We start from the raw sequence: 26,924 nt of genomic DNA, 5'->3' as shown, positions 1-26,924 counted from the left end.
ACCACATTAAACACAGCAGCACGGCTGAAATCGCTCAGATCTCCTAGCTGAGTAACCAAAGACAGAAGCTCGACTGCACTGTATGTACAATGATGTTGTTTTAGTTAGGGTACACCCAGTATCATAATAAAGGAGTAATATCGATGTGAACCCCTTAGGGGAAAAGGGGAAAGCACACTGATGTGGTACCTACCATACCATAACATTATTCTATCTCCCTATTCACACAAGCAACCCAGAAGAAGCTCATATTCAGCTGACATGCTAATTGTATGTACGGTTTGGGGCTTATCTACAGTAAACCCCTGGTACACAAAGTCATGAACTCGACGGGGTCACTTTCATGAATTAATAGATTCATTCATTAATACTCATTTCAGTGTCTTGTCAGACAGAATTATTAGACACCCTTTTCTTGTGAAAGTGCTCTCGGTGCATTCCTCATAGTCAGTCCCCTGGGACAGGCCTGTCCTACAGAGCAGCAGAGAGGAGAGGGACCTGGCAACGGAACAACAGCCCACAGACAGGAAGCACAGTCTAGGTCAGCCTGTCTGACTGACTGGGAGACAATGTTCTGCTGAAGAGACACACAGAGAGAGAGAGAGAGAGAGAGAGAGAGAGAGAGAGAGAGAGAGAGAGAGAGAGAGAGAGAGAGAGAGAGAGAGAGAGAGAGAGAGAGAGAGAGAGAGAGAGAGAGAGAGAGAGAGAGAGAGAGAGAGAGAGAGAGAGAGAGAGAGAGAGAGAGAGAGAGAGAGAGAGAGAGAGAGAGAGAGAGAGAGAGAGAGAGAGAGAGAGAGAGAGAGAGAGAGAGAGAGAGAGAGAGAGAGAGAGAGAGAGAGAGAGAGAGAGAGAGAGAGAACAAGGTGACCTGCCAACACCCAAAAAGGCTATCTATCAGTCTTCCTCTGAGAGTGTGGAATTTAGTGCACATGTGCAGAATACATTTAACCCTAACCATGCCACTATGAAATCAAAACAACACTCCACAAACAACATCATGATATTGGAAATGATTTATTCTCAGAAAGAAAATTGCTCAAAAGGCAATTGTTTTATATTATAAATGTCAGCTTTTTATTTATTTTAATTTTACATTTATTTAACTAGTCAAGTCAGTTAAGAACAAAATCTTATTTGCAATGACGGCCTAGGAACAGTGGGTTAACTGCCTTGTTCAGGGCCAAAACGACAGATCTTTACCTTGTTAGCTCGATCCATCAATGTGGTAGCCTAACAAGTGATTAACAGTGATTTTGTTGAGAGGATTTAGGTCGTTTAGGTTGTAGTGCCACCCTCTGGTTAGAAGTGCATAGTTTCATTCTCTTTGGTCAAAATGATGCGAAGAAAACAAAATTTAATAGGTTATTTTTCCATTTAGGGCACCTTACGATACCAATATGTCATTCATTGAAATGTATTCATCCTGTATCGGGACACTATCGGTTAGTGTTGACTGAGGGTTCAACTTTGTTGTTCAACAACATTGACATTGGGAGGTGGAGTCAATTTACAGTAGACTATGCACTCCAAATGTACTCTCTCCTCTTGACTACCGTATCGATTTAAAATCAGTAATTATCAACTGGTTTAGGGGACTGTTGTATATCAACCACTAGGTGAAAAGTTGTAGAAAACGGCAGTAAAGCAGCTGAATTTGCTTTCGTCAAGGAGGCGTGTGAGGTGACTGGGGGATTTAGTAGTCGCAGAAACCCGTCAACACTGGACGTTAATGCGCAAATGAAAGGAAAATGAGTGAGAATAAAGAAACCGATTGCTTGTGTTTCTATGTCAACGGTAAAAAGGTAAATAATTTCCTGTAATATTGTATTGTGCATTAGCTGTACGTTGGTTTAAGTTGTAGCACTTTGCGACTATTTTGCACATTGCCCTAACTTTAGCCTACTGCGCACTGTTCCTCTACAAAACTGTCTGCATGGCTGCTCATGTTGTTGACCAATGATTACTTCACGTCGTCTGTGTTTGTACCGAAGATACTGGCTGTAGGCCTCGGGCCTACTCTCTCAGAATGCCCCCCCCCCCCCCAAAAAAAAATAATGCTATGTGCTTTACACGATTCCTCTCCTACTTTCAAACAGGTGACCGAAAACAATGCAGACCCAGAGACTATGTTACTGTCTTACCTCCGCGAGAGGTGTATCCTTTCCTTGCTGAAAATGTATGGATGAGAAGTGAAGCACCAACATTGAATTAAGTATTTACATCGAAATGAATAATATAGTGTACTATTTTTTTTTTGTCATTGTGATTATCATTTACATTTAAGTCATTTAGCAGACGCTCTTATCCAGAGCGACTTACAAATTGTACTCTTATTAATATTTATACTAAAGGAAAACGGACAGATGTTGTGTAACCTATAGCCAAATTATTGCACAATCAGTATCTTATTTAAAATCCATACCTTATGGGTAGCCTAGGGTGGTGCACTGATTTTATAAGTGTTTTTTGTTTACCACACAAGCCAGTCCAGAGTTTGAGGTGTGAAAAGAATGATAAGGCCTATCGGAGCTGGTTCCATGGCGTGTGTCACTGTGAGTGTGCACTTTCCTTTGATTAGGATTGGCTGTATAATACATCCGTTGAAATCATTTCATGTTATGCTATGTGGACATATGGATACTGATCGATTGTCTAGCCCAAGCAGCGTGTCTCCTCAGTTGGTAACGTTGTGGGTTGAATTTCTGCATTTGATCACATACTGAAAAATGAATCCATCGATCACTCACTGTACTGTAAATCACTTTGGATAAGAAAATGTCTGACTGGCATATACTATTATATTCCTTGACGGTGCCTGACTCCAGTGAGGTTGACTGGTACCAAGTACGGATGTGGAGGAGGAGGATGTGGAGCCTGTACTGTCATGGTGTCTCGCTACCAGCCCGGCACCAAGAGCATCCTGTATCCATTCATCCCTCAACAAACAGCCATCATGTGGATAAATGATTGACAGATTTTGGATGAACTTTGCACGGTTGATGAATACTATAGTTGGCATACTGAGACAGTAACTTTTAAGTAGGCCTTTCCTGTGGGGTGGCAGGTAGCCTAGGGGTTAGAGTGTTGGGCCAGTAACCGAAAGGTTGCTGGATTGAATCCCCGAGCTGACAAGGTAAAACATCTGTCGTTCTGTCCTTGAACAAGGCAGTTAACCGACCCACTGGTAGGACGTCATTGTACATAAGAATGTGTTCTTAACAGACTTGTCTAGTTAAATAAAAATGAATAAAAAATTAGATGGGCAAAACTATGCACTTTTGTATGAAGCGCATAGTGTGTCACAAGTTGCATGGACAAATCCAACATTTATCTTCAAAGCCCTACTTTTGATGTTCTCTATTATACTTGGATGATATATTATGTTCACATTGAAAATGTAAATGCCAGTTTACCTTCACCTACTAGCCATTACTCTGCCAACGCCTGCCTGCTGCCAGTCTGCCAGCTTCAGGGGGCAGCCGTCACCACTGTGGAGGGCATTGGCAACACCAAGACCAGGGTGCACCCAGTACAGGTAGGCCCTACGATGGATGGCTGAAGCTCTCATTCAGTGTGGCTGACTGGATTATATGCTTGTGTGTGTGCTTGCAGGAGCGTATAGCCAAGGCCCACGGGTCTCAGTGTGGGTTCTGTACTCCAGGCATGGTGATGTCCATGTACACTTTACTGAGGAACAAACCACAGCCCAACATGGAGGACATCACAGTGGCACTTGGTGGCAATTTGTGCCGGTGCACAGGATATCGTCCCATTGTTGATGGCTGCAAGACTTTTAGTCCGGTATAAATGATATTGCACATAACAGACACATGCATTGCATTTGTATTTACTGTCTGTAAAGTGAATGTATAATCCATCCTGTTATCCATCATTAGGAATCAAACTGTTGTCGAGCCAATGGTAATGGTGCTGGATGTTGTCTGAATGGAGATACGCCTCTGGAGAGATCAGAGAATGTGAGTGACTCTTTCTATTCAGGCCATACACGTTTTATTAAACGCAGATAAATAAAGTAGAACCGCTTGTTAAAATGCCATATTAACCTTAGTTCAACACCTGATCAAGAGATTCTTGCCTGACTTGGTTCAGCCATAGCCCGATAGGAAGTATTTTTTTATCTCTTTACTGGAAGCTTTGAGGTCATTCATTTTTGCTCTAAATCGTGCAACTTAAAAATTAAATATAAAAAACATGTGTGTGTGTGTGTGTGTGTGTGTGTGTGTGTGTGTGTGTGTGTGTGTGTGTGTGTGTGTGTGTGTGTGTGTGTGTGTGTGTGTGTGTGTGTGTGTGTGTGTGTGTGTGTGTGTGTGTGTGTGTGTGTGTGAAGAGCGGCATCCATTGAACGGTAATCTGCAGTTGCTACATCCATTTTTGGACTTGTAAACTAATGATATGCACCCATTCGTTCTTGAAAAATCTAACTTAGAAATGATTCATGGGCTTAGTTCAGCTGTCGTACCGCATCAGAAACCCCAAATATAAGCTTGTTTTACTCCAATGTTTGTAAACAAAGTAAGGTAAAGAAACACTAGATACCCTCAAAACATGGTTAAGAACTAACATTTTGATGGATGGTCAGTCCTTGCATCCATTGCTCTGTCTATGCATTGGAGAGTGTTTCTCGAGCCCGATCCCTCTGCTTTTTACAGAAACGGGGGAAGCCGCTTTTTATTGCTCTTTTAAACATCACATTTCATTTGTATGGCTTAACTGTATAATATCATTTATAGTCATTGTATTATCGATTCGCACAGCGGTCTTAGGCGGTGCATCTCAGTGCTAGAGGTGTCACTACAGAACCGGGTTCGATTCCAGGCTGTATCACCACTGGCCGTGACTGGGAGGCGCAGAATTGGCCCAAGGTGGTTAGGGTTTGGCCGGGTTAGGCCGTCATTGTAAATAAGAATTTGCTCTTAACCTACTTGCCTAGTTAAATAAAGGATATAGTTAAACAAATGTTACCACCACTAATGACATTGGAAAGTTATAGTTCACAATTCCATGACATTGCTGCATTTCATCCGATTTAACACTTGTTTTATAAAAAGCGAGATGTGTTTTGTTGGCACACGTGACATTGACTGTGTCTTCCAGGAGCCTCCACCACAGCTGTTTGACCAGGAGGACCTCCTCCCTCTGGACCCCACCCAAGATCTCATCTTCCCCCCAGAACTCATAGTAAGGCAGCAGGACTAGTGGCTACGCAATGTACTAGTGGTCAAATGGTGAATTACACAGTTTGATATGCTTTCCCCATATACTGTATGTCAATGTGTAACAGTAAAAAAGTAACGTTCTTCAGTCTAAAATAATTGAACTAACAACCTTTACACAAGACAGAATTATTAATTGACACCAAATCGGCGAAATACTGTTATTTTGCTGTAAGAGTTGTCCGTTGAATACCTCATAGGTCTTATAGTCTGTAATGTCGTTAAAAACAGTCTGTATCCTCGTTAGTCTATGAACTATCGATATTTATATCCTGACAATCCTCCGCTATTCTCCACTCAGCTGATGGCAGAGATGGAGCCCCAGGTTAGTCAGCTGTTCCGTGGCGAAAGGATGGTGTGGGTCTCCCCTGTGTCTCTGGAGGTACTGATCCAGCTGAAGACCAGCCACCCTCAGGCACCGCTGGTCATGGGCAACACCAACATCGGCCCAGACATCAAGTTCAAAGGTGCCTGGCATCCCATAATAATATCACCCACCAGAGTCCAGGAGCTGTTCGAGGTTACCAAGACTCCGCAAGGTTAGCTCTTTCCGTTCTTATTCTCTCGCTCTCGGGTTCGGTCTCTCTCGGTCTCTCTCTCTCTCAGAACTGTTCATGCGTGTCTGTTGTGTCTGTAGGTGTGTGTTTCGGGGCTGGCTGCAGTCTGTCTGTGGTTAAGGCCCTGTTGGAGGGGCTCGTCCAGGAGATTCCTGAGGAGAAGACGGAGATATACAGATCCCTCCTACAGCAGCTGGGGAACCTGGGAGGACAGCAGATACGCAATGTTGCCGTGCGTATGAATAATCTGTTTCTGTCACTCACTATCAGCTTTGTAGCCTGGTCCCAGATTGTAGCCTGGTTTGTCCGGTCTTGCCAGCACCTTTGGTCATTGTTGGCTATATAGCACAAACAGGTCTGGAACCAGGCTAACAGCTGTGCTGCACATTACTGTCCAAATCTCTACGTCTTAACTACCCTCAGGGGATCACTGGTAAACATGTATTTTTGCATTTGTTTGACTGTTAAACATATTTATGGTGTGTTTCTGTGTGTGTTAGTCCATAGGAGGCAATATTGTCAGTGCATATCCCAATTCAGACCTGAACCCTGTGTTCGCTGCTGGGAACTGCACACTTAATGTGGTGTCAAAGAGTGAGTTGTCAGTAGTGACCATTTTCATTCATTTAATTTATTCTGCGTCTAATTTTACCATGTTTGTAATAATTCAATACAAAATAATTGTGTTAATTGGTTCTATTCCAGGGGGAAGAAGAGAAATCCTGCTGAATAAAGATTTCTTTGTGGGGTTTGGAAAAACATCTCTAAAACCGGATGAGATTGTCCTGTCTGTGTTCATACCAGTATCTAGACAGGTACAGTAAGACGCTTGGGAATGGAGAACCTCTTGAGAATCTCACGCATTTGACCTCACCAGGAAGAACTCCTGGCCTTGAGGTGAGTTGAATCCTGTGACTGCGTGAACAACGTTTTTCCCAATCTAATGTGTCTTTGCAGGGAGAGTTCATGCGAGCGTTCCGCCAGGCCCCTCGTAAGGAGAACGCCCTGGCCACAGTGACCACTGGGATGAGGGTCATGTTCATAGAGGGTTCCAGCGTGGTCAAGGAGCTGAGTATCTACTACGGCGGTGTAGGGCCGTGCACTGTCAGCGCCACCAAAACATGTGCTGCAGTCATCGGAAGGTACAGAGGGAATTTTTCACAGTTAGCAGGATTTGGTTAATGGGCTATTTTCTTTCGAGGAGAGCTGGCTAAACTGGTTTGTGAATCATATGTTTCCCTGTTATCCTCCTCAGCAATGTTCTTGTTGTGTTACATTATCTGTGTTTTACATCCTTGCGTGTTTTGTGCCCCCCCCCCCTCACGTCCAAACACACACCCCTCCAGGAAGTGGGATGAGCAGACGCTGAGTGAAGCCTACACCCAGCTCTTAGATGAGATATCCCTGTCTCCCTCCCACCCCGGTGGGCAGGTGGAGTTCCGCAGGTCCCTAACTCTCAGCCTCCTCTTCAAGTTCAACCTGCAGATGCTGCACAAGCTCTGGGAAATGGTATGGACTGGGTCACTCTTTGCCCCAATCGGTAGCCTACTTGGCAAACTTGAAATTTGGAACTTTTATTTGCTAATGTTTCTCGAAATATAGATATGTTTTTGGCATTGTACAGAATGTGATCCAGGAGGACCTATCAGAAGGGGTCAGCAGTGCAATACGTCCACTACCTAAACAGCTACAGCCCAGCCTACAAGAGTTCCAGGTCTGTTTGATTGGGATCTTAGTCGGTTGAAGACGAATTTAGCGATTTCACCTACCCCACCCCGTGACTCTATTCTTCATTGTGCAGTATGTGTGATCTGACAACATGAACACATGCTCCAAAAACACCCAAATCGTCCTTGTAGAAACGTGATGCAGGTCTTTACATGTTGTAAACGTGACATTGTCATTCTGAACGTTATATTCCATTTTGTTGCGACTCGAGCGATACCTCGCCGTCCTTTCTAGCGGCAGGCCATACGGAGAATAGAACAGCTGGATAGGGGAAACGGCTCGAGTCGTACCATTTCATGTTTACAGCACCTAAAGAACCTGCATCATTATACTGGGACATTTCGAAAAGTATGTTTTTTTAAAAGTTTTTAGCATTTGTTCATGTTTTTTTTTCAGAGCCTCCATGCTGCATAACGAGGATGAGGAAGTGAAGCGCTGGTTGGGGTGAATTGTAAAAATACAGAAAATCGTAACAAAAAAGGGTCTGGACCCTTCAATAACATGCGATTTACATCGAAAATGAGAACTTCTCCTTTTTTAAGAACAAATTCTTATTAACAATCATGGTTTGATCATGTTGCCCCTTCCTTAGTCTCAGTTAACCCAGGACTAAAATCCCGCATCATTTGATCAGTTCACGTATTCTGTCCACGAAAGATTACCCCTGCCTACAAACCAACATTTCCTCTGAGGACAATAAAGTTGGATGGATTGGTCTGGATACAAACACGGTTACATCTCAGGCTGTCATAAATACATGTGTTTGTTTTGCAGGCTGTGGTGAAAGGCCAGAGTGGTGACGACCCAGTAGGTCGGCCTGTCATGCACCGCTCAGCCATCAGCCAGGCTACTGGAGAAGCTGTTTACTGTGATGACATCCCTAAGATGGACGGAGAGCTCCACCTCGTCCTGGTCACCAGCACCAGACCACATGCTAAGATCCTGTAAGTCCCGGAGAACATTGCAAAGGATTCATGGATAAGTTTCCTCACAAACCACTTTTTTAAAAGTTCATAACATACTGAGCTCTATTTTAACAAACCTAAAGCAATTGTGAATCTAAGCACTGGCGGTAGCACTATAGGTCGGGGGGCCGGGTCAGAAATATATGTGCTATTTTCACAGCCGGAATTGTGAGCGCATTAGCTAGTGGTGGCACAATGAATAAACAAGTTGTAGGTGTGACGAGGGCTTGGCCACTCACTGGCCTATCAAGGCGTTCCATGGCTTAATACTGCATGCTTTTGTCATGTTCTGTTGGTTATTGGCAGTCTGTGCGGTATCATAAACACTAATTCGGCTGGGGGAACGGAATATTCTCATCCTAGTCCCCCTTTATTAAGAAATAAAAACATTTCGAACTTATTCAGGGTCTTAACTTATTGTTCAGAGTTAGAACAATAGAATGCACAAGGTGCAATTAAGACATTTGATTGTGCGTAAGCTGTTACACAATTAGTCCATGTCAGCTCATTTTCTTTCTTCCAGCGGCCAGCTATCTAAACTTGAAAGCAGTGGTCAAATTACCGACCTGTGTGGGGTCCATTGATCATCAGTTGTCATATTTAAAACTGCAAAAGTTTGCCTCCAACCCATGACAAAATGTGCTAGAATTCAGAACATTTGCTGTAAAACTGCACATTTTTCACTCAGCCCCATGGAAAAAAAATGTGTAGAATTGCAGCAAAGTTGCTTTAAAACAGCAATATTTTCAGTTTCTGTCCTACGTGGAGTTAAAAAATATATTTATTTATCTATTAACACGCATACAAAATAATAAAAGGAGCTGGCCAAAATAATGTGTACTGAACAAAAACATAAACGCAACATGTAAAGTGTTGGTCCCAGGTTTCATGAGCTGAAATAAAAGATATCAGAATCTTTCCATATGCACGAAAAGCTTATTTCTCTTACATTTGTTGCAGAAATGTGTTCACATCCCTGTTAGGAAATATTTCTCCTTTGCTAAGATAATCCATCCACCTGCATATCAAGAAGCTGATTTAAACAGCAAGACCATTATACAGGTGCACCTTGTGCTGGGGACAATAAAAGGCCACTCTAAAATGTGCAGTTTTGTCACAACACAATGCCACAGATGTCTCACGTTTTGAGGGAGTGTGCAGTTGGCATGCTGACTGCAGGAATGTCCAGCAGAGCTGTTGCCAGAGAATTGAATGTTAATTTCTCTACAATAAGCCACCTCCAACGTCATTTTAGAGAATTGAGTATGTCCAACTGGCCTCACAACCGCAGACCATGTACGGTGGGGCAAAAAAGTATTTAGTCAGTCACCAATTGTGCAAGTTCTCCCACGTAAAAAGATGAGGCCTGTACTTTTCATCATAGGTACACTTCAACTATGACAGACAAAATTAGGAAAAAAAATCCAGAAAATCACATTGTAGGATTTTTAATGAATTAATTTGCAAATTATGGTGGAAAATAAGTATTTGGTCAATAACAAAAGTTTATCTCAATACTTTGTTATATACCCTTTGTTGGCAATGACAGAGGTCAAACGTTTTCTGTAAGTCTTCACAAGGTTTTCACACACTGTTGCTGGTATTTTGGCCCATTCCTCCATGCAGATCTCCTCTAGAGCAGTGATGTTTTGGGGCTACAATGTGATTTTCTAGATTTTTTTTCTCATTATATCTGTCATAGTTGAAGTGTACCTATGATGGAAATTACAGGCCTTTCTCATCTTTTTAAGTGGGAGAACTTGCTCAATTGGTGGCTGACTAAATACTTTTTTGTCCCACTGTATATGGTGTTGTGTGGGTGAGCGGTTTGCTGATGTCAACGTTGTGAACAGAGTGCCCCATGGTGGCGGTGGGTTATGGTATGGGCAGACATAATCTATGGACAACGAACACAATTGCATTTTATTGATGGCAATTTGAATGCAGAGAGGTACAGTGACGAGATCCTGAGACTCATTGTTTTGCCATTCATCCGCCGCCATCACCTCATGTTTCAGCATTATAATGCACTGCCCCATGTCACTAGGATCTGTACACAATTCCTGGAAGCTGAAAATGTTCAAGTTCTTCCTTGGCCTGCATACTCACCAGACATGTCACCCACTGAGCATGTTTGGGATGCTCTGGGTCGACGTGTACAACAGCGTGTTTGAGTTCCTAACAATATCCAGCAACTTAGCACAGCCATTGAAGAGGAGTGGGATAACATTGCACAGGCACACAATCAACTGCCTGATCAACTCTATGCGAGGGATATGAGTTGTGTTGCGTGGGGAAAATGGTCACTCCAGATACTGACTACTTTTCTGATCTATGTCCCTACCATTTGTTTAAGGTATCTGTGACCAACCAATGCATATCTATATTCTCAGTCATATGAAATACATAGATTAATGAATGATGAATGTAATGAATGTATTTCAATTGACGGATGTCCTTATGTGAACTGTTACTCAGCTTAATTGTTCAATTTGATATTTGTGTTCAGTATAGATAAAACGGATTTCCACTTACTGTTTTGCTGCTCCCGAACTTGATCGTCTGAATAAAGCTTTGGCGATTAGCTAAAAGTCTATGCCTTTTAAAATAATATTGATTGTTTTAAGATTGTCATACCATGGATTATTTAGCTATTTGATTTAGAATTTTAGGACCCTTGTAGGTATCCCCCCCCCCCCAAAAAAAAAAAAAGTTATATGATAAAATATTGCATTTGGCCTTTAAACATTTATAAATGGCAACAGACAGTCCAAAAATGTTTTGAAGTGTTTGCCCTAGATCTAGGAGATATACAGTAAGAAAGCTCAGGAAATATTTTTGTTTTTGAGACACACAAAACTACCTCCAAAACCAATGTGTTCGTGAGAGAAGCATCTTTCAGCTTAGATTGTAGGCCAAACCGTTTGGACACGAGACATTTTTGTGAGAAGACCGATTATCGGGGTGTCTCATGGTCTGACAAATACCACTGTAGCTCGGCCACCTTCCACCGCCGATGAGGAAAGCCGATTAATAGGCTGATGTGGTGGATTGAGATGCAGCCCATGGAAAATATTCGTTTGCATAAAGTGATGGGTTTTGTGGGAGATTGGACGCTTGCGTGTCAATAGACTCTTAAGATTTATTTTAAAGCGGTTTTGGGAGGTGAATTAATATTATTAATAATCTTGTCTACTTGGTGACTGGATTGGGCCAGACAAAGACTGCCTTTTTTGAGAGGCTGAACTTGGTTTTTAATCTAATGAAACAAAATAAATATATCCCCCACCAGCACATACTGAAATTTTGAACTTGTTCACATATTTAATTAAGGGCTCAGCGAAAGCCATCCCTCCTACCTCAGCACAAGCGAGCTCGGGGTTTGAAAATAAAAGAGCACCGGCTTTAGTAGGGGCGGCAGGTAGCCTGGTCGGTAGGAGCATTGGGCCAGTAACCGAAAGGTTGCTGGATCGAATCCCCAAACTGACAAGGTAAAAATCTGTCGTTCTGCACTTGAGTAAGGCAGTTAACCCACTGTCACCCGGGTGCCAAAGATGTGGATGTCGATTCTTAAGTCAGCCCTCGGCACCTCTCTGATTCAGAGGCGTTGGGTTAAATGCGGAAGACAATATTTCAGTTGAATGCATTCAGTTGTACAACTGACTAGGTTTCCCCTTTAACAGGTTGAAATTGTCAAAGACCATGTGCTTGACAATTGGGCTGGCTTAATGCTGTTTGAAAATAGAGCTTGCCTAGGGTTAACCAACTAGATTCAGCTGCGGGACAATTTTTTGGGAGTTGTTTGGTGGGTGGGGGGTAATTATAATTTGTGCAATGCAAATTGACTACAAGTAAGCCCAATAAGCGATTTTATTGGAAAATAGCATAGTAACTTCATACCTTGATTACATTCAGACACGATAACGGCTCTCTTATTTGTGGGATTACGAAATAATTTTTCTCAATTAAAATCATTGTTTGTTTCCCTAAACTTGAGGGCCTGCGAGTGATCACTTGCAGGCCGGTTTTGGCCCACGGGTGTAGATCATACAGTGAGCAGAGTCCCAATCATTCATATAATCACCCTACTACTGCCTCTCATTTAATGAGGAATCTTAAGATATTCATTTGGCTGCACCCTTGCTAAATATTGAATTATAAAAATCCAAATGAACCCTCTATCCACAGCCAACAGAAATAATGGGTTTTATCCAGGTTGTATAGAATACAAAGTATAGACCTTACTCACACATTCACTATTCATTGGACAGGAAGTGGGCTTCAGAGACACACCAGTGTGGAGAGACCTGGCTACTGTTAACCAGCGTGGTGCGTCATGTGGGACTCGATAGGTTGTTATCCTCATTGTTAAATGGGTATACACCACCATAGATCCTTATCTGAATGTCATTCACTGTAAATGAGTAATGGCCATATAAAATCCTGACCTGTATGAAATGAGCAGTAGTATTGGTTAGTATGTGCATGACTGTCTCTCTAATCACTGTCTTTTTCTCCCCTCCTAACAGAGATATAGATATCAGCGAAGCTCTCCGGGTTCCAGGTGTGGTGGATGTCATCACTTCCAAAGACATCCCAGGGAAGAAGTTTAGGACGTTTACAGGCATAGACGAGGGCATTCTGGCTCAGAATGAGGTATTGTGGTGCTTCATCGAAGAGACACAACCAGAATCGCTCATGTCATGTCATATCATACGTGTTGTTGTTTTCATACAGCGTATGATGTAATCAAAGCCTTGTCCAGTGTGTTGTCACACCGGAACTGAGTAGCCATGCTGTTTATTCACCTCACAATATAGACTATACTTTTGTATATACAAAAGTATGTGGACACCCCTTCAAATGAGTGGATTCTGCTACTTCAGCCACACCTGTTGCTCACAGGTGTGTAAAACCGAGCACACAGCCATGTAATCTCCATAGATTAAAATTAGGCAGTAGAATGGCCTTACTAAAGAGCTCAGTGACTTTCAAAGTGGCCCCGTCATGGGATGCCACCTTTCCAACAAGTCAGTTCTTCAAATTTCTGCCCTGCAAGACCTGCCCCGGTCAACTGTAGGTGCTGTTATTGTGAAGTGGAACGTCTAGGAGCAACAATGGCTCAGCCGCGAAGTGGTAGGCCACACAAGCTCACAGAACGGGACGGCCGAGTGCTAAAGCGCATATCGTGTAAAGAAAATCATCTGTCCTTGGTTGCAACACTCACTACCGAGTTCCAACTGCCTCTGGAAGCATCGTCGCCGGGAGCTTCATGAAATGGGTTTCCATGGCAGAGTAGCCGCACACAAGCCTAAGATCACCATGTGCAATGCCAAGCGTCGGCTGGAGTGGTGTAAAGCTCGCCGCCATTGGACTCTGGAGCAGTGGAAACACATTCTCTGGAGTGATGAATCACGCTTCACAATCTGGCAGTCCGACGAACGAATTTGGGTATGGTGAATGCCAGGAGAACACTACCTGTCCGAAGGCAAAGTGCTAGCTCCTCCTTGGTGGAGGAGGAATAATGGCCTTGGGATGTTTTTCATGGTTAAGTGCTTGGCCTCTTAGTTTCAGTGAAGGGAAATCTTAACGCTACAGCATACAATGACATTCTAGATGATTCTGTGCTTCCAACTTTATAGCAACCGTTTTAGGAAGGCCCATTTCCTGTTTCAGCATGACAATGCCCCTGTGCACAAAGCAAGGTCTACAGAGAAATGGTTTGACTGGCCTGCACAGATCCCTGACCTCCTCGAAAACCTTTGGGATAAATTGGAACGCCGACTGCGAGCCAGGCCTAATCGCCCAACATCAGTGCCTGACCTCACTAATGCTCTTTTGGCGGAATGGAAGCAAGTCCCCCAACTCCATATTAATGCCCATGATTTTGGAAGGAGATGTTCGACGAGCAGGTGTCCACATACGTTTTGGTCATGTATGAAGGCCATTCTCACACAGATGCATGACTGTTAGTATTAACTATGTTCACAAATGTTATTGCCAGGTGTCATGCGTGGGTCACATGGTGTGTGCAGTGGTGGCTGACAACAGGAAGCAGGCCAAGAGAGGGGCGGCTCTAGTGAAGATCGCCTATGAGGATCTGCCAGGCCCAGTGTTCACTGTTGAGGAGGCTATTGAGAAACAGTCCTTCTTTCTGCCCCAGAGGATGATCGAGCGAGGCAACGTGGATGAGGCTTTTGATAAGGTTGACCATATTTACGAAGGTACAGTATGTGTTAGCTTCGTATGCGTACTAGGTGTGTCCACCTGGTTCCTATCTTGAGTGTTTGTATCGGTGAAGTCTATGTACTGAGCCGTGTTGTGCTCTTTAATCTCAGGGGAGATCCGGCTTGGTGGTCAGGAGCATTTCTACATGGAAACACAGAGCATGGTTGTTGTGCCTTCGGGAGAAGAGAGGGAGCTCAAAGTTTATCTCTCCTGTCAACACCCAACCTATGCCCAGGTACAGTCAACTCTACTCCCTCAATCTCCATCCCTGAGGATAGGAAAAATATCAAGTAGTCACTGTTGAAGTGTAAGTCATTACTTCCTAATTGGCAAATGAGATGTTTCTTGTCTGTCTTTTTTCTGTAGGAATCCATCGCAGAGACTCTTGGGATTCCCTCCAACAGAGTGTCCTGTCATGTGAAGAGAGTTGGAGGAGCGTTTGGAGGGAAAGTGACCAAAACGTCTATCATAGCCTGCATCACTTCTGTGGCTGCATGGAAGTAAGTAAAATACTTCAAGAATAACTGACTTGATCCAATGATACATGACTTATTTAACCCAAATGCAATGGTGATCTATAAATCCAAAACATCATTTATGTGTTTGTTTGAATCCCGGCCTGTTCTGATCCGTCTACCCAGGACTGGTCGGGCCGTGCGTTGTGTTCTGGAGAGAGGAGAGGACATGCTGATCACTGGGGCCCGCCACCCTGTCCTGGGCAAACACAAGGTGCTCCCCCTCTTAAGGCTTTGTGATGTGACTGACTCACAAAGGGAGGCATTTGAGGGATGTTTAAGTGGTACTAGATTTAACTGATGGTGTGTTAATGTCTCCAGGTGGGCTTTATGAACGATGGAAGGATAATAGCTGCTGATCTACATTATTACGCCAACTCTGGAAACACTGCAGATGAGTCTTTGTTGGTGAGTCTCTCTTCCTCTGCCTTTCGCCATTCAATTCTTGACCCCAAGTCCTCCTTGAAAGCTAACACCAGACTCCGTCTCTATGCTTGTCATAGGCAGTGTCTGAGCTCTCTGCCCCCTCCTTTTTCTCCAGGTAATAGAGAAGATTCTCCTTCACTTGGACAATGCGTACAACGTGCCCAACCTTCGCGGTCGCTCGGTGGCGTGTAAGACCAACCTGCCCTCCAACACGGCGTTCCGAGGCTTCGGCGTGCCCCAGAGCATGTTGGTCACTGAGAACATGATCAATGACGTGGCCATGAAGTTGGGCTGCAACGCTGAAGAGGTCAGAGGTCAAGTGTTAGGGGTCCGGGAGGGTAATGGGGACAGGGAGGAAAGCCATAAAAATAGAATCAAGCTCATTTACTTTTCTATGATGAAAGAGTGGGAGGTACCAGAGCCTTCTATTGAGGAAAATCGAATTGATATAAACAATCTCTGTGGTCTCGTGACAGACATGCATAAATTAAGTCTGTTCGAAAACTGATGACGTCGGAGATTATTAAGATATCTGAATATGCTATGAATATTAAGTCAATATGCTGTAAATGCCTTATAGATTTCATAAAAGTACTGTATACACTTCATAACACAGTTCTCTATAAATAGTTTCTCTTTCTTGAGCAGATCCGTGAGATAAACATGTACAAGGAGGTGTCCCTGACACACTACAAGTTTGAGTTTGATCCCAAGAACCTCCTGCGTTGCTGGGACGAATGCAAGGAGAAGTCTGACTACGGCAGCAGACGCAACTCCGTCGCCCAGTTTAACCAGCAGAACCGCTGGAAGAAGAGGGGCATGGCCACGATACCCATTAAGTATGGCATCGCATTCTCAGACGGCTTCCTGAACCAGGTTAGCGTTGCCTTTGCACTGTCAAATTAGTCAATCCAAATTATACATCATGAATCAATGAAATAAAGGTTTGATATTTTCCCTGTGCGTGTGTCTGTGAGATAGGCTGCATCTCTGGTACACATCTACAAGGATGGTTCTGTTCTAGTCAGTCATGGTGGAACTGAGATGGGCCAGGGAATACACACTAAAATGCAACAGGTAGGTAGAGCATTTTCTCACTTAGCTTGACTAGCTGGAGTGAAATAATGATTGTAGTACACTTTTTACATTCAGTCAATTCATCAATACCTCCAGGTGGCAAGTAGAGAGCTGCACATCCCTGCCTCTCTCATCCACATCACAGAGACCAACACCAGTGCTGTGCCCAACACCTGCCCCTCCGCCGCCTCCTTTGGCACGGATGCCAATGGCATGGCCGTGAAGGTACAGTATTGCCTGGGATCTCCCCAGCTAGCCTGATCCCAGATCAGTTGGTGCAACCAACACCTGATGTGGATATTTTCCTGTTGGCGTGTTAGTATGGATATTCAACCAATCGATCAGTCATATTCAACCGGTCTGTTTTTTTGTCTTGTCCCTAAGGATGCCTGTGAGATCCTGTACCAAAGACTGGAACCTGTCAGGAAACTGAACCCAGAAGGCACATGGCAGACCTGGGTATTTCATATTGATGTCCACTTCCCATGACAACCTCATTATTTAAGTAGAACAGAGGGATATAAATCAGTTCATGAATAGCAACATGGTTGTATATGACCCGTTTGTGTGCTGGAAAATAGGTGACCTCCGCATTCATCCAAAGGATCAGTCTGTCAGCTACTGGATACTACAGGTAATGAGATTCAACATAGATTTCCATGCCGACCTAATGCAGAGGAGTGTTTTGAAGCCTTTCATATGGTCTTTTATTTCACTATTACAGATACAAAACCATTAACTTTTAGGACTGTAGGGCCTATGTGTAAAATATTGCTACTCTTAGCTAATGTGGAAAGATGCATGTATAGTTGTATATAATTACAGTAGATAGCGTTGTGTGTGTGTGTATAAATGATGTATAACAAACTGCTGACCTTTGTATAGGGGTCATGACCTCTACATGGACTGGGAGAAGCAGGAGGGCGAACCGTATGCCTACTTCACCTACGGTGCCTGCTGTAGTGAGGTGGAGGTCGACTGTCTCACTGGAGACTACAGGGTGACCTCACTTACACAACCAGTATCTCTTACATGCTTTTGCTGTTACACACTTTACCTTAGGTACTAGTCAGATGGTCAAATGAAGACATTCACTATTTCATACTATTAAAAATGCACAATTTGACATTTGTTTTCTGCACATGTCTAGACGGTGAGGACAGACATTGTTATGGATATTGGAAGGAGCATCAACCCCTCCGTAGACATTGGCCAGATTGAGGGCGCTTTCATCCAGGGTTTGGGTCTGTACACACTGGAGGAGCTGAAGTTCTCTCCCTCGGGAGTGTTGTACACACGTGGCCCGTCCCAGTACAAGATCCCTGCTGTCTGTGACATACCACTTCAGTTCAACGTCTACCTGCTTTCAGGCTCTGACAACCCACATGCCATCTACTCATCTAAGGTGAGCGAAGGGTGTGCGCGTGACCAGGGAAAAACTATCGTTAAACTAGTTGTAGCCTTTAACCAAGACCTTTGGCGTCTACAGTAGTCTGTAAAGAATGTTCTGTCGAGTTCATTTGACGATAAAGTAAATATTCTCCTCTACAGGGAATCGGAGAGCCGGTGCTGTTCCTGGGTAGCTCTGTGTTCTTCGCCATTAAAGACGCGGTGGCAGCAGCCCGGGTAGAGGCTGGTATGGTGGGACCCTTCACCCTGAACAGCCCTGCTACCCCAGAGAGGACCTGTCTGGCCTGTAACACCCCCTTTACTCAGAAGGTAAGGCGACGCCACCAGCCAGTCTCAATTCACTCCCTACCCCAACTCATAATGCTTGACCCTAACCCATCAATGTTTGCCAATTTGAATATGGAGTTTTCATACTGCTTCCATCTTACAGATCTGCAAACACAAAGGGAGTTAGGAACAGGAAGGGGTAGGGAGTGAAATGGAACCGGCAAGTCACCAGTTCAATGTACTGTACCTTATTCACGTGGCAGCCATGACTGTTTGAAATCCAACTTACTGCGCGGGAGTAATGTCAGCCATTGTTCTCTTCCAGATTCCAGCCAGCAAACAAGGATCATTCCAACCGTGGGCTTTGAGTATTCCCTGAATTAAAATAATATTCTGACTTGTCAGAGGTATTGATCACTGCCATAAAGAATACTACCTAATCATAGAATGTTACGAACATAGAAATTCTTTATTTAGCTGAATAAGGATCAATAACACTGTATGATTGTAATACTTTAAATATCAAGTTACAGAATAAGCCTATGCTTTTGCTGCCAACCTATACTTTGCTTCAAAACTTCTTGCGACTCTCAAACCCAGATCCGGGAGCGTAATCATCGCCTCAAACTAATTAGCATAACGCAGCGGACATAAATATCCCTAGAAAGTCTTCCTATTCATGAAAATCACAAATGAAATATATTGAGACACAGCTTAGCCTTTTGTTAATCACACTGTCATCTCAGATTTTCAAAATATGCTTTACAGCCAAAGCTAGACAGCCAAAGCTAGACAAGCTACAATTAGTGTAAGTTTATCATAGCCTAGCATAGCATTATGCCCTGCTAGCAGCAGGCAACATTTGCACGAAAATAAGAAAAGCAATCAAATTAAATCATTTACCTTTGAAGAACTTTGGATGTTTTCACTCAGGAGACTCCCAGTTAGATAGCAAATGTTCCTTTTTTCCCAAAATATTATTTTTGTAGGCGAAATAGCTCCGTTTGTTCTTCACGTTTGGCTGAGAAATCGACCGGAAAATGCAGTCACTACAACGCCAAACTTTTTTCAAAATTAGTTCTATAATATCGACAGAAACATGGCAACCGTTGTTTAGAATCAAACCTCAAGGTGTTTTTCACATATCTATTCGATAATATATCCACCGGGACAATTGGTTTCTCATAAGAAGCGATTGGGAAAAATGGCTGTACTTTACGCAAGACATCATGTGACCACTTGCTCAATGTGGTCCCTTACGGCTATTCTTCAACATAAATGCGTAAAAAGACGTCATAATGCCTTGGGGAATATGTAGAAAGCGTAAGCTCATTCATAGCCCATTCACAGCCATATAAGGAGTCATTGGCATGCAGCGCTTTCAAAAAATGGGGCACTTCCTGGTTGGATTTTTATCTGGTTTCACCTGTAACATCAGTTCTGTTGCACTCACAGACAATATATTTGCAGTTTTGGAAACGTCAGTATTTTCTATCCAAAGCTGTCAATTATATGCATAGTCGAGCATCTTGTTGTGACAAAATATCCCGTTTAAAACGGGAACGTTTTTCATCCAAAAAATAAAATACTGCCCCCAGAGTTTCAAGAGGTAAAAAAATATATATATATATTTTTTAAAGTTTGTCTCAAATTAAATTTGATGTAAAAGGTAGGGTTGTCCAATTGTGAATCCATCCAATGCCGTGTATGCCTTTCACTTTCAATAAATTGCATGTTTCTCAACTTGAATACAATGCTTCAAAAATGTATACTTTATTAGTCAGACATCAGAATGCTTTACAGCATAGAATTAAACCAACGCTCAAAGTTCAGTTCTATTTTCTTTAGGTGAATCTGGGTTCTGTATGTTGACCGCTCTTGGCCGTAGGTAAATAATAAATAATATGCCATTTAGCAGACGCTTTTATCCAAAGCGACTTACAGTCATGTGTGCATACATTCTATGTATGGGTGGTCCCGGGAATCGAACCCACTACCCTGGCGTTACAATCGCCATGGTCACAGATGCAGGATTGTTAAAGTTTTACCAAACAGCCCAAAACATACATGACCAAAACAACACCAGATGGTGTATTTATCTTACCCTTGGTTCCTAGGACAAGAGTGAAATTTCAAGCAACAGCGTCAATCACATATTCTAGATACATTTCCGAGTCATCCAGAAAGCACACAATCTGCAAGAAACCCACCAATACTGAACGATACGTTAAGATGAGGTGAATGATTAACAGTTGGAGCCATGCCCAGGTTTGACGAGGCTACCGAGTCATATTCAGTTGATACTCCATGGTTTGAATGTTCCTTTCTGAGGAGATAGAGCCTTGAGGGGGAAAAAATATAATGCCGTTAAATGAATGTTGTTGGCGAAAGGGTATCGGAGAGACCAAAACAGTAGACATGGGCCAGTTAGTGGACTCAGAATAAGCCTAGTCCCGAACTAAAAAGCAGTTTCAATGGAGAATTTCCATCAAACCGCTTTTTAGTCTAGAACTAGACTTGATCTGTGTAATATATGCCATTTAGCAGACGCTTTTATCCAAAGCGACTTACAGTCATGTGTGCATACATTCTACGTATGGGTGGTCCCGGGGATCGAACCCACTACCCTGGCGTTACAAGCGCCATGCTCTACCAACTGAGCTACAGATTATTATATATTGATCTGTGTCCTCCGAAATGAAGAAAAGTTACCATCTTAGTGAACTGGTCGTCACAGGCCATGCGTATCCTCTCAGCAGTAGCAGGGGGAGCTTAGAGGGAAGCTGTCCCCTAACCCCCTCTCTCTACGGGCTGCAGCAACTCCCTCCTTTTATGGCAAGAAGATGGTGCTGGCCAAGAACACTAGCGGCTCGCCTATACCCTGTAACAACTTGGTCGACCATCTATTACCACTTAGGAAGTGAATCCTCGGGAACCTTGAGTGAAAGCATTTTGTGTTTTACCCGACAAACTTGAACTTGACAATGTGGCATGGTGAAAATCGTTCAGTCCAGAAAATGATCTGTATTTAGGCCTAACTGATGCCTTTATGGATGTGTCAAGTGATGTCGTTTGTCTTGCCTTGGACATGTAGATGGCATGTGGGTTCTGTGCATTGGCCAGCAGTTGGACATCAAAGGGCAGGAATCTTGTACTGGAACGGACCCCTGGTCATCAGAACCCCCTCAGGAGAGAACTGCATCTCTATGGTGTACAGACCTATGCCCTGGACAAAGCCTCCCTCAATCCTGAATATATAGCACCATGTTAACTTTGTCTCAACTCATATTGGAATGTATGCTACTGAAGATGACCCATATTGATCCATAATACTGTAGAAATATACAGCCACTAGACCTGTGAGGGCTATACAGTGCTGTACCCGTCCTATATCTAGAGCTGGGTTAAGGCTTCTTCCAACAGCCATCACAATATCTGTTCTGAGATTCTGCAACAAACACACAGTTAATTGTATAAAGCCCAATAACGTCCTTGAGACAAAACATAAATCAAAGGCTCATACATGCTTATTGCGAGTTCTAAGGCATGCCTGCAGGTACAGTATGAAGTAGTGTGAATTAACATTTCACTGATGATCTCCAGTGAGACAGTCAATCTCCACTTCTGAGTAGCAGGCCCCGAAGGTGAAGTAATAGTAGGCTGGACCCACGCTGTTCTCCCAGTCCACACCCGTGTGAGGTCCCCTGGAATCCATACGGTGCCCATATTAGGATAGCCTCCTTGTGACTGAGACTTTCCTAATATGAGCGCCGTAATCGTGCCATTGCAGTGATCACAGCCTTACGACAGTCAGTGATTGATACGTTGCATTGCTTCATTACACACTGCAGGCTACTGTATTGACAGGCTACGTACATGAAGAAGCCAGTTGCAGATTAGCTGACCTTCTGGCAATCTGTGGGAAACAACACAAGTCATTGCATGCTATACCATTATGGAGATTGACACGTAAACATCATTATATTGAATTTGTTATAGCTTGGTGGATGTTGGTTGATTACCCATTGTTGCCATGTATATTTGGGATGATTTTCCATGACCGGCTTCAAGCGCCTCATCAGTTTCTCACAAGCATCCTGAGATCATACACAGTAACATCTGGTAAGAGTACAGCAAACACATCGAAACAGTATGTCTTTATAAGCCATTGAGAAGCCTGTGAGAACAGAACATTGGAGCTAGTCTGGTCCTAGATCTGTTCGTGCAGTCTTGCCAACTCCTATGGTCATTGTCCATAGGAGTTGGCGTGACAACACAAGCCGATCAGAGACCAGGCTTCGTTGAAATAGCTTGACTGCCTTGCCCACTGCGTCCGTGGTAAAGGAGGCTGCTGAGGGTGCAGCATTGGGAACGTTGCCCATTTACATTTACATTTAAGTCATTTAGCAGACGCTCTTATCCAGAGCGACTTACAAATTGGTGCATTCACCTTATGACATCCAGTGGAACAGCCACTTTACAATAGTGCATCTACATATTTTAAGGGGGGGTGAGAAGGATTACTTTATCCTATCCTAGGTATTCCTTAAAGAGGTGGGGTTTCAGGTGTCTCCGGAAGGTGGTGATTGATTCCGCTGTCCTGGCGTCGTGAGGGAGTTTGTTCCACCATTGGGGAGCCAGAGCAGCGAACAGTTTTGACTGGGCTGAGCGGGAACTGTACTTCCTCAGTGGTAGGGAGGCGAGCAGGCCAGAGGTGGATGAACGCAGTGCCCTTATTTGGGTGTAGGGCCTGATCAGAGCCTGGAGGTACTGAGGTGCCGTTCCCCTCACAGCTCCGTAGGCAAGCACCATGGTCTTGTAGCGGATGCGAGCTTCAACTGGAAGCCAGTGGAGAGAGTGGAGGAGCGGGGTGACGTGAGAGAACTTGGGAAGGTTGAACACCAGACGGGCTGCGGCGTTCTGGATGAGTTGTAGGGGTTTAATGGCACAGGCAGGGAGCCCAGCCAACAGCGAGTTGCAGTAATCCAGACGGGAGATGACAAGTGCCTGGATTAGGACCTGTGCCGCTTCCTGTGTGAGGCAAGGTCGTACTCTGCGGATGTTGTAGAGCATGAACCTACAGGAACGGGCCACCGCCTTGATGTTAGTTGAGAACGACAGGGTGTTGTCCAGGATCACGCCAAGGTTCTTAGCGCTCTGGGAGGAGGACACAATGGAGTTGTCAACCGTGATGGCGAGATCATGGAACGGGCAGTCCTTCCCGGGAGGAAGAGCAGCTCCGTCTTGCCGAAGTTCAGCTTGAGGTGGTGATCCGTCATCCACACTGATATGTCTGCCAGACATGCAGAGATGCGATTCGCCACCTGGTCATCAGAAGGGGGAAAAGAGAAGATTAATTGTGTGTCGTCTGCATAGCAATGATAGGAGAGACCATGTGAGGTTATGACAGAGCCAAGTGACTTGGTGTATAGCGAGAATAGGAGAGGGCCTAGAACAGAGCCCTGGGGGACACCAGTGGTGAGAGCGCATGGTGAGGAGACAGATTCTCGCCACGCCACCTGGTAGGAGCGACCTGTCAGGTAGGACGCAATCCAAGCGTGGGCCACGCCGGAGATGCCCAACTCGGAGAGGGTGGAGAGGAGGATCTGATGGTTCACAGTATCGAAGGCAGCCGATAGGTCTAGAAGGATGAGAGCAGAGGAGAGAGAGTTAGCTTTAGCGGTGCGGAGCGCCTCCGTGATACAGAGAAGAGCAGTCTCAGTTGAATGACTAGTCTTGAAACCTGACTGATTTGGATCAAGAAGGTCATTCTGAGAGAGATAGCGGGAGAGCTGACCAAGGACGGCACGTTCAAGAGTTTTGGAGAGAAAAGAAAGAAGGGATACTGGTCTGTAGTTGTTGACATCGGAGGGATCGAGTGTAGGTTTTTTCAGAAGGGGTGCAACTCTCGCTCTCTTGAAGACGGAAGGGACGTAGCCAGCGGTCAGGGATAAGTTGATGAGCGAGGTGAGGTAAGGGAGAAGGTCTCCGGAAATGGTCTGGAGAAGAGAGGAGGGGATAGGGTCAAGCGGGCAGGTTGTTGGGCGGCCGGCCGTCACAAGACGCGAGATTTCATCTGGAGAGAGAGGGGAGAAAGAGGTCAGAGCACAGGGTAGGGCACTGTGAGCAGAACCAGCGGTGTCGTTTGACTTAGCAAACGAGGATCGGATGTCGTCGACCTTCTTTTCAAAATGGTTGACGAAGTCATCTGCAGAGAGGGAGGAGGGGGGAGGGGGAGGAGGATTCAGGAGGGAGGAGAAGGTGGCAAAGAGCTTCCTAGGGTTAGAGGCAGATGCTTGGAATTTAGAGTGGTAGAAAGTGGCTTTAGCAGCAGAGACAGAGGAGGAAAATGTAGAGAGGAGGGAGTGAAAGGATGCCAGGTCCGCAGGGAGGCGAGTTTTCCTCCATTTCCGCTCGGCTGCCCGGAGCCCTGTTCTGTGAGCTCGCAATGAGTCGTCAAGCCACGGAGCGGGAGGGGAGGACCGAGCCGGCCTGGAAGATAGGGGACATAGAGAGTCAAAGGATGCAGAAAGGGAGGAGAGGAGGGTTGAGGAGGCAGAATCAGGAGATAGGTTGGAGAAGGTTTGAGCAGAGGGAAGAGATGATAGGATGGAAGAGGAGAGAGTAGCGGGGAGAGAGAGCGAAGGTTGGGACGGCGCGATACCATCCGAGTAGGGGCAGTGTGGGAAGTGTTGGATGAGAGCGAGAGGGAAAAGGATACAAGGTAGTGGTCGGAGACTTGGAGGGGAGTTGCAATGAGGTTAGTGGAAAAACAGCATCTAGTAAAGATGAAGCGTATTGCCTGCCTTGTGAGTAGGGGGGAAGGTGAGAGGGTGAGGTCAAAAGAGGAGAGGAGTGGAAAGAAGGAGGCAGAGAGGAATGAGTCAAAGGTAGACGTGGGGAGGTTAAAGTCGCCCAGAACTGTGAGAGGTGAGCCATCCTCAGGAAAGGAGCTTATCAAGGCATCAAGCTCATTGATGAACTCTCCGAGGGGACCTGGAGGGCGATAAATGATAAGGATGTTAAGCTTGAAAGGGCTGGTAACTGTGACAGCATGAAATTCAAAGGAGGCGATAGACAGTACAGGTCTCTTTGATGTGGATCTCGCCCTTTGAAATGTTTCCAGAGGCTGTTGCCTGGGGAGAGCAGTTAGTGCAAATCTGATGTTCTATTAAGTGTAAAGGTACCCAGCTCCCAATTGAGTAAGGCCTGGCCATTGTTTGTTTTTGCCTTACGTTTTACCACAAACGCCAGCACACACACAACCCACCTGTTATGCATATTTGTTAGTGGTGTTTAATACCGTGTCTGATTTATTGTGTGGGGTCTTTTTTATTTGGGTTTACTGTGGTTCTTCACGGGTTAGAAAGGGTGCACCTTTAAAGGGCACACAAATACAATTTTCTGAAGTATCTATTGTCCCAATTCTGGTTGCACACATGTAAATTCTCCTGATAAGAAATGTACTGAAAACCCCAATGTAAACCTGGTACACAGAATGTTTGAAATGTCTTTAAATAATGAGTCTGAAAGCAAAGGGAAAATAACACTCAGTTAATTAATGGTGTTGAATGACCTCTGTCCTGACTTTCTGGTGAGGCCTGATCACCCTCGCTAGAAGGGCTAGAGACATTGAGTGAGATTCAAGTATAATATGTAAATATGAAGAAGTGTTGTTGTTTGTTTAGTTTTTGTCTTGTGTCAAAACAAATCTCACCAGATTGGGTCTGCTGTATGGCCTGGATTTCTCCCTAAGAGTTAGCCCTCGAACTCCCTGACACTATAACGCAGGAGTATTTTTTTTTTTTTTAAACCTTTATTTAACCAGGCAAGTCAGTTAAGAACATATTCTTATTTTCAATGACGGCCTGGGAACAGTGGGTTAACTGCCTGTTCAGGGGCAGAACGACAGATTTGTACCTTGTCAGCTCGGGGGTTTGAACTCACAACCTTCCGGTTACTAGTCCAACGCTCTAACCACTAGGCTGCCGTATAAGTCCATTTGAAAAATGGTTTCAACAGTGTGTTGTTATTCTCTTTGAAATTTCAATTTTGAAATTACAGAATGGACCGTAAAGGAAAGGTGGTGGAGGCTCAGGTAAAAAATGTGTCTGTTTGGGAAAATCAGATTATTCCCCATATATTGAAATCGGGACATTATCAAAGGCCATTCACTTTGATGTGCAAGAGTTACATGTGTGCCATTGGGAGGATGAACTGTAAAGCTATCTGAAGAAGAAAATGAAGAAACTCCAGAAGAAAGAGCGCCGAGTGGTGGACTCAACGTGAAGCGCTAGGGACTGACATTCTAAATTTGGGTTGGATAATTTAGCAATAGTTCTATTTATGATTCGGAAAGGCGAGAAGGAGAGACTGAGCGCTGCCCTTAAACTGTGAGGAGAGCACAAAGTGAGGGGAGGGTTCACTGCTCATCCTGCAGGTGGCTTCTGAAATGAATTAAGAATCCAGGGAGGTTATCAGAAAACCTACTAGATTGTAGCTTGGGCGAACCATAAT

General features: G+C 44.3%; 1 protein-coding gene across 2 annotated transcripts; it reads left to right on the top strand.

Annotated features, from left to right (window-relative positions):
• The first annotated feature begins 1,502 nt into the window (after nt 1-1,502).
• On the top strand, nt 1,503-19,134 carry LOC124008373 (aldehyde oxidase 1-like). 2 transcript variants are annotated; one of them, XM_046319603.1, is made up of 31 exons: nt 1,503-1,802; nt 2,097-2,154; nt 2,826-2,922; nt 3,427-3,535; nt 3,613-3,801; nt 3,897-3,977; nt 5,116-5,199; nt 5,536-5,773; nt 5,872-6,023; nt 6,292-6,385; nt 6,497-6,606; nt 6,749-6,933; nt 7,138-7,300; nt 7,416-7,505; nt 8,294-8,463; nt 13,014-13,140; nt 14,489-14,708; nt 14,823-14,947; nt 15,079-15,212; nt 15,354-15,441; nt 15,549-15,635; nt 15,769-15,960; nt 16,302-16,529; nt 16,635-16,730; nt 16,827-16,955; nt 17,115-17,189; nt 17,312-17,364; nt 17,616-17,730; nt 17,881-18,135; nt 18,282-18,449; nt 18,733-19,134. In XM_046319603.1, the coding sequence occupies exons 1-31, from the start codon at nt 1,749-1,751 to the stop codon at nt 18,784-18,786; spliced, it is 4,020 nt and encodes a 1,339-aa protein (XP_046175559.1). In that variant the 5' UTR covers nt 1,503-1,748; the 3' UTR covers nt 18,787-19,134. The 2 variants fall into 2 exon arrangements, with proteins under 2 accessions (XP_046175559.1, XP_046175560.1); XM_046319604.1 differs by lacking the exon at nt 2,826-2,922 and having other exon boundaries at nt 1,731-1,802.
• The last annotated feature ends 7,790 nt before the right edge of the window (nt 19,135-26,924 follow it).

Source organism: Oncorhynchus gorbuscha, linkage group LG21 (genome assembly GCF_021184085.1).
Source record: "Oncorhynchus gorbuscha isolate QuinsamMale2020 ecotype Even-year linkage group LG21, OgorEven_v1.0, whole genome shotgun sequence".
Classification (NCBI taxonomy): domain Eukaryota; kingdom Metazoa; phylum Chordata; class Actinopteri; order Salmoniformes; family Salmonidae; genus Oncorhynchus; species Oncorhynchus gorbuscha.
This window is presented reverse-complemented; position numbering and strand designations above follow the sequence as displayed.

Coding starts and splice junctions, on each gene's coding strand:
- LOC124008373 (XM_046319603.1), top strand. CDS start 1,749: ATGAGTGAGAATAAAGAAACCGATTGCTTGTGTTTCTATGTCAACGGT. Junction 14,948..15,078: donor AACACCCAACCTATGCCCAG/GTACAGTCAACT, acceptor TTTTTTCTGTAG/GAATCCATCGCAGAGACTCT. Junction 15,442..15,548: donor CTGTCCTGGGCAAACACAAG/GTGCTCCCCCTC, acceptor TAATGTCTCCAG/GTGGGCTTTATGAACGATGG.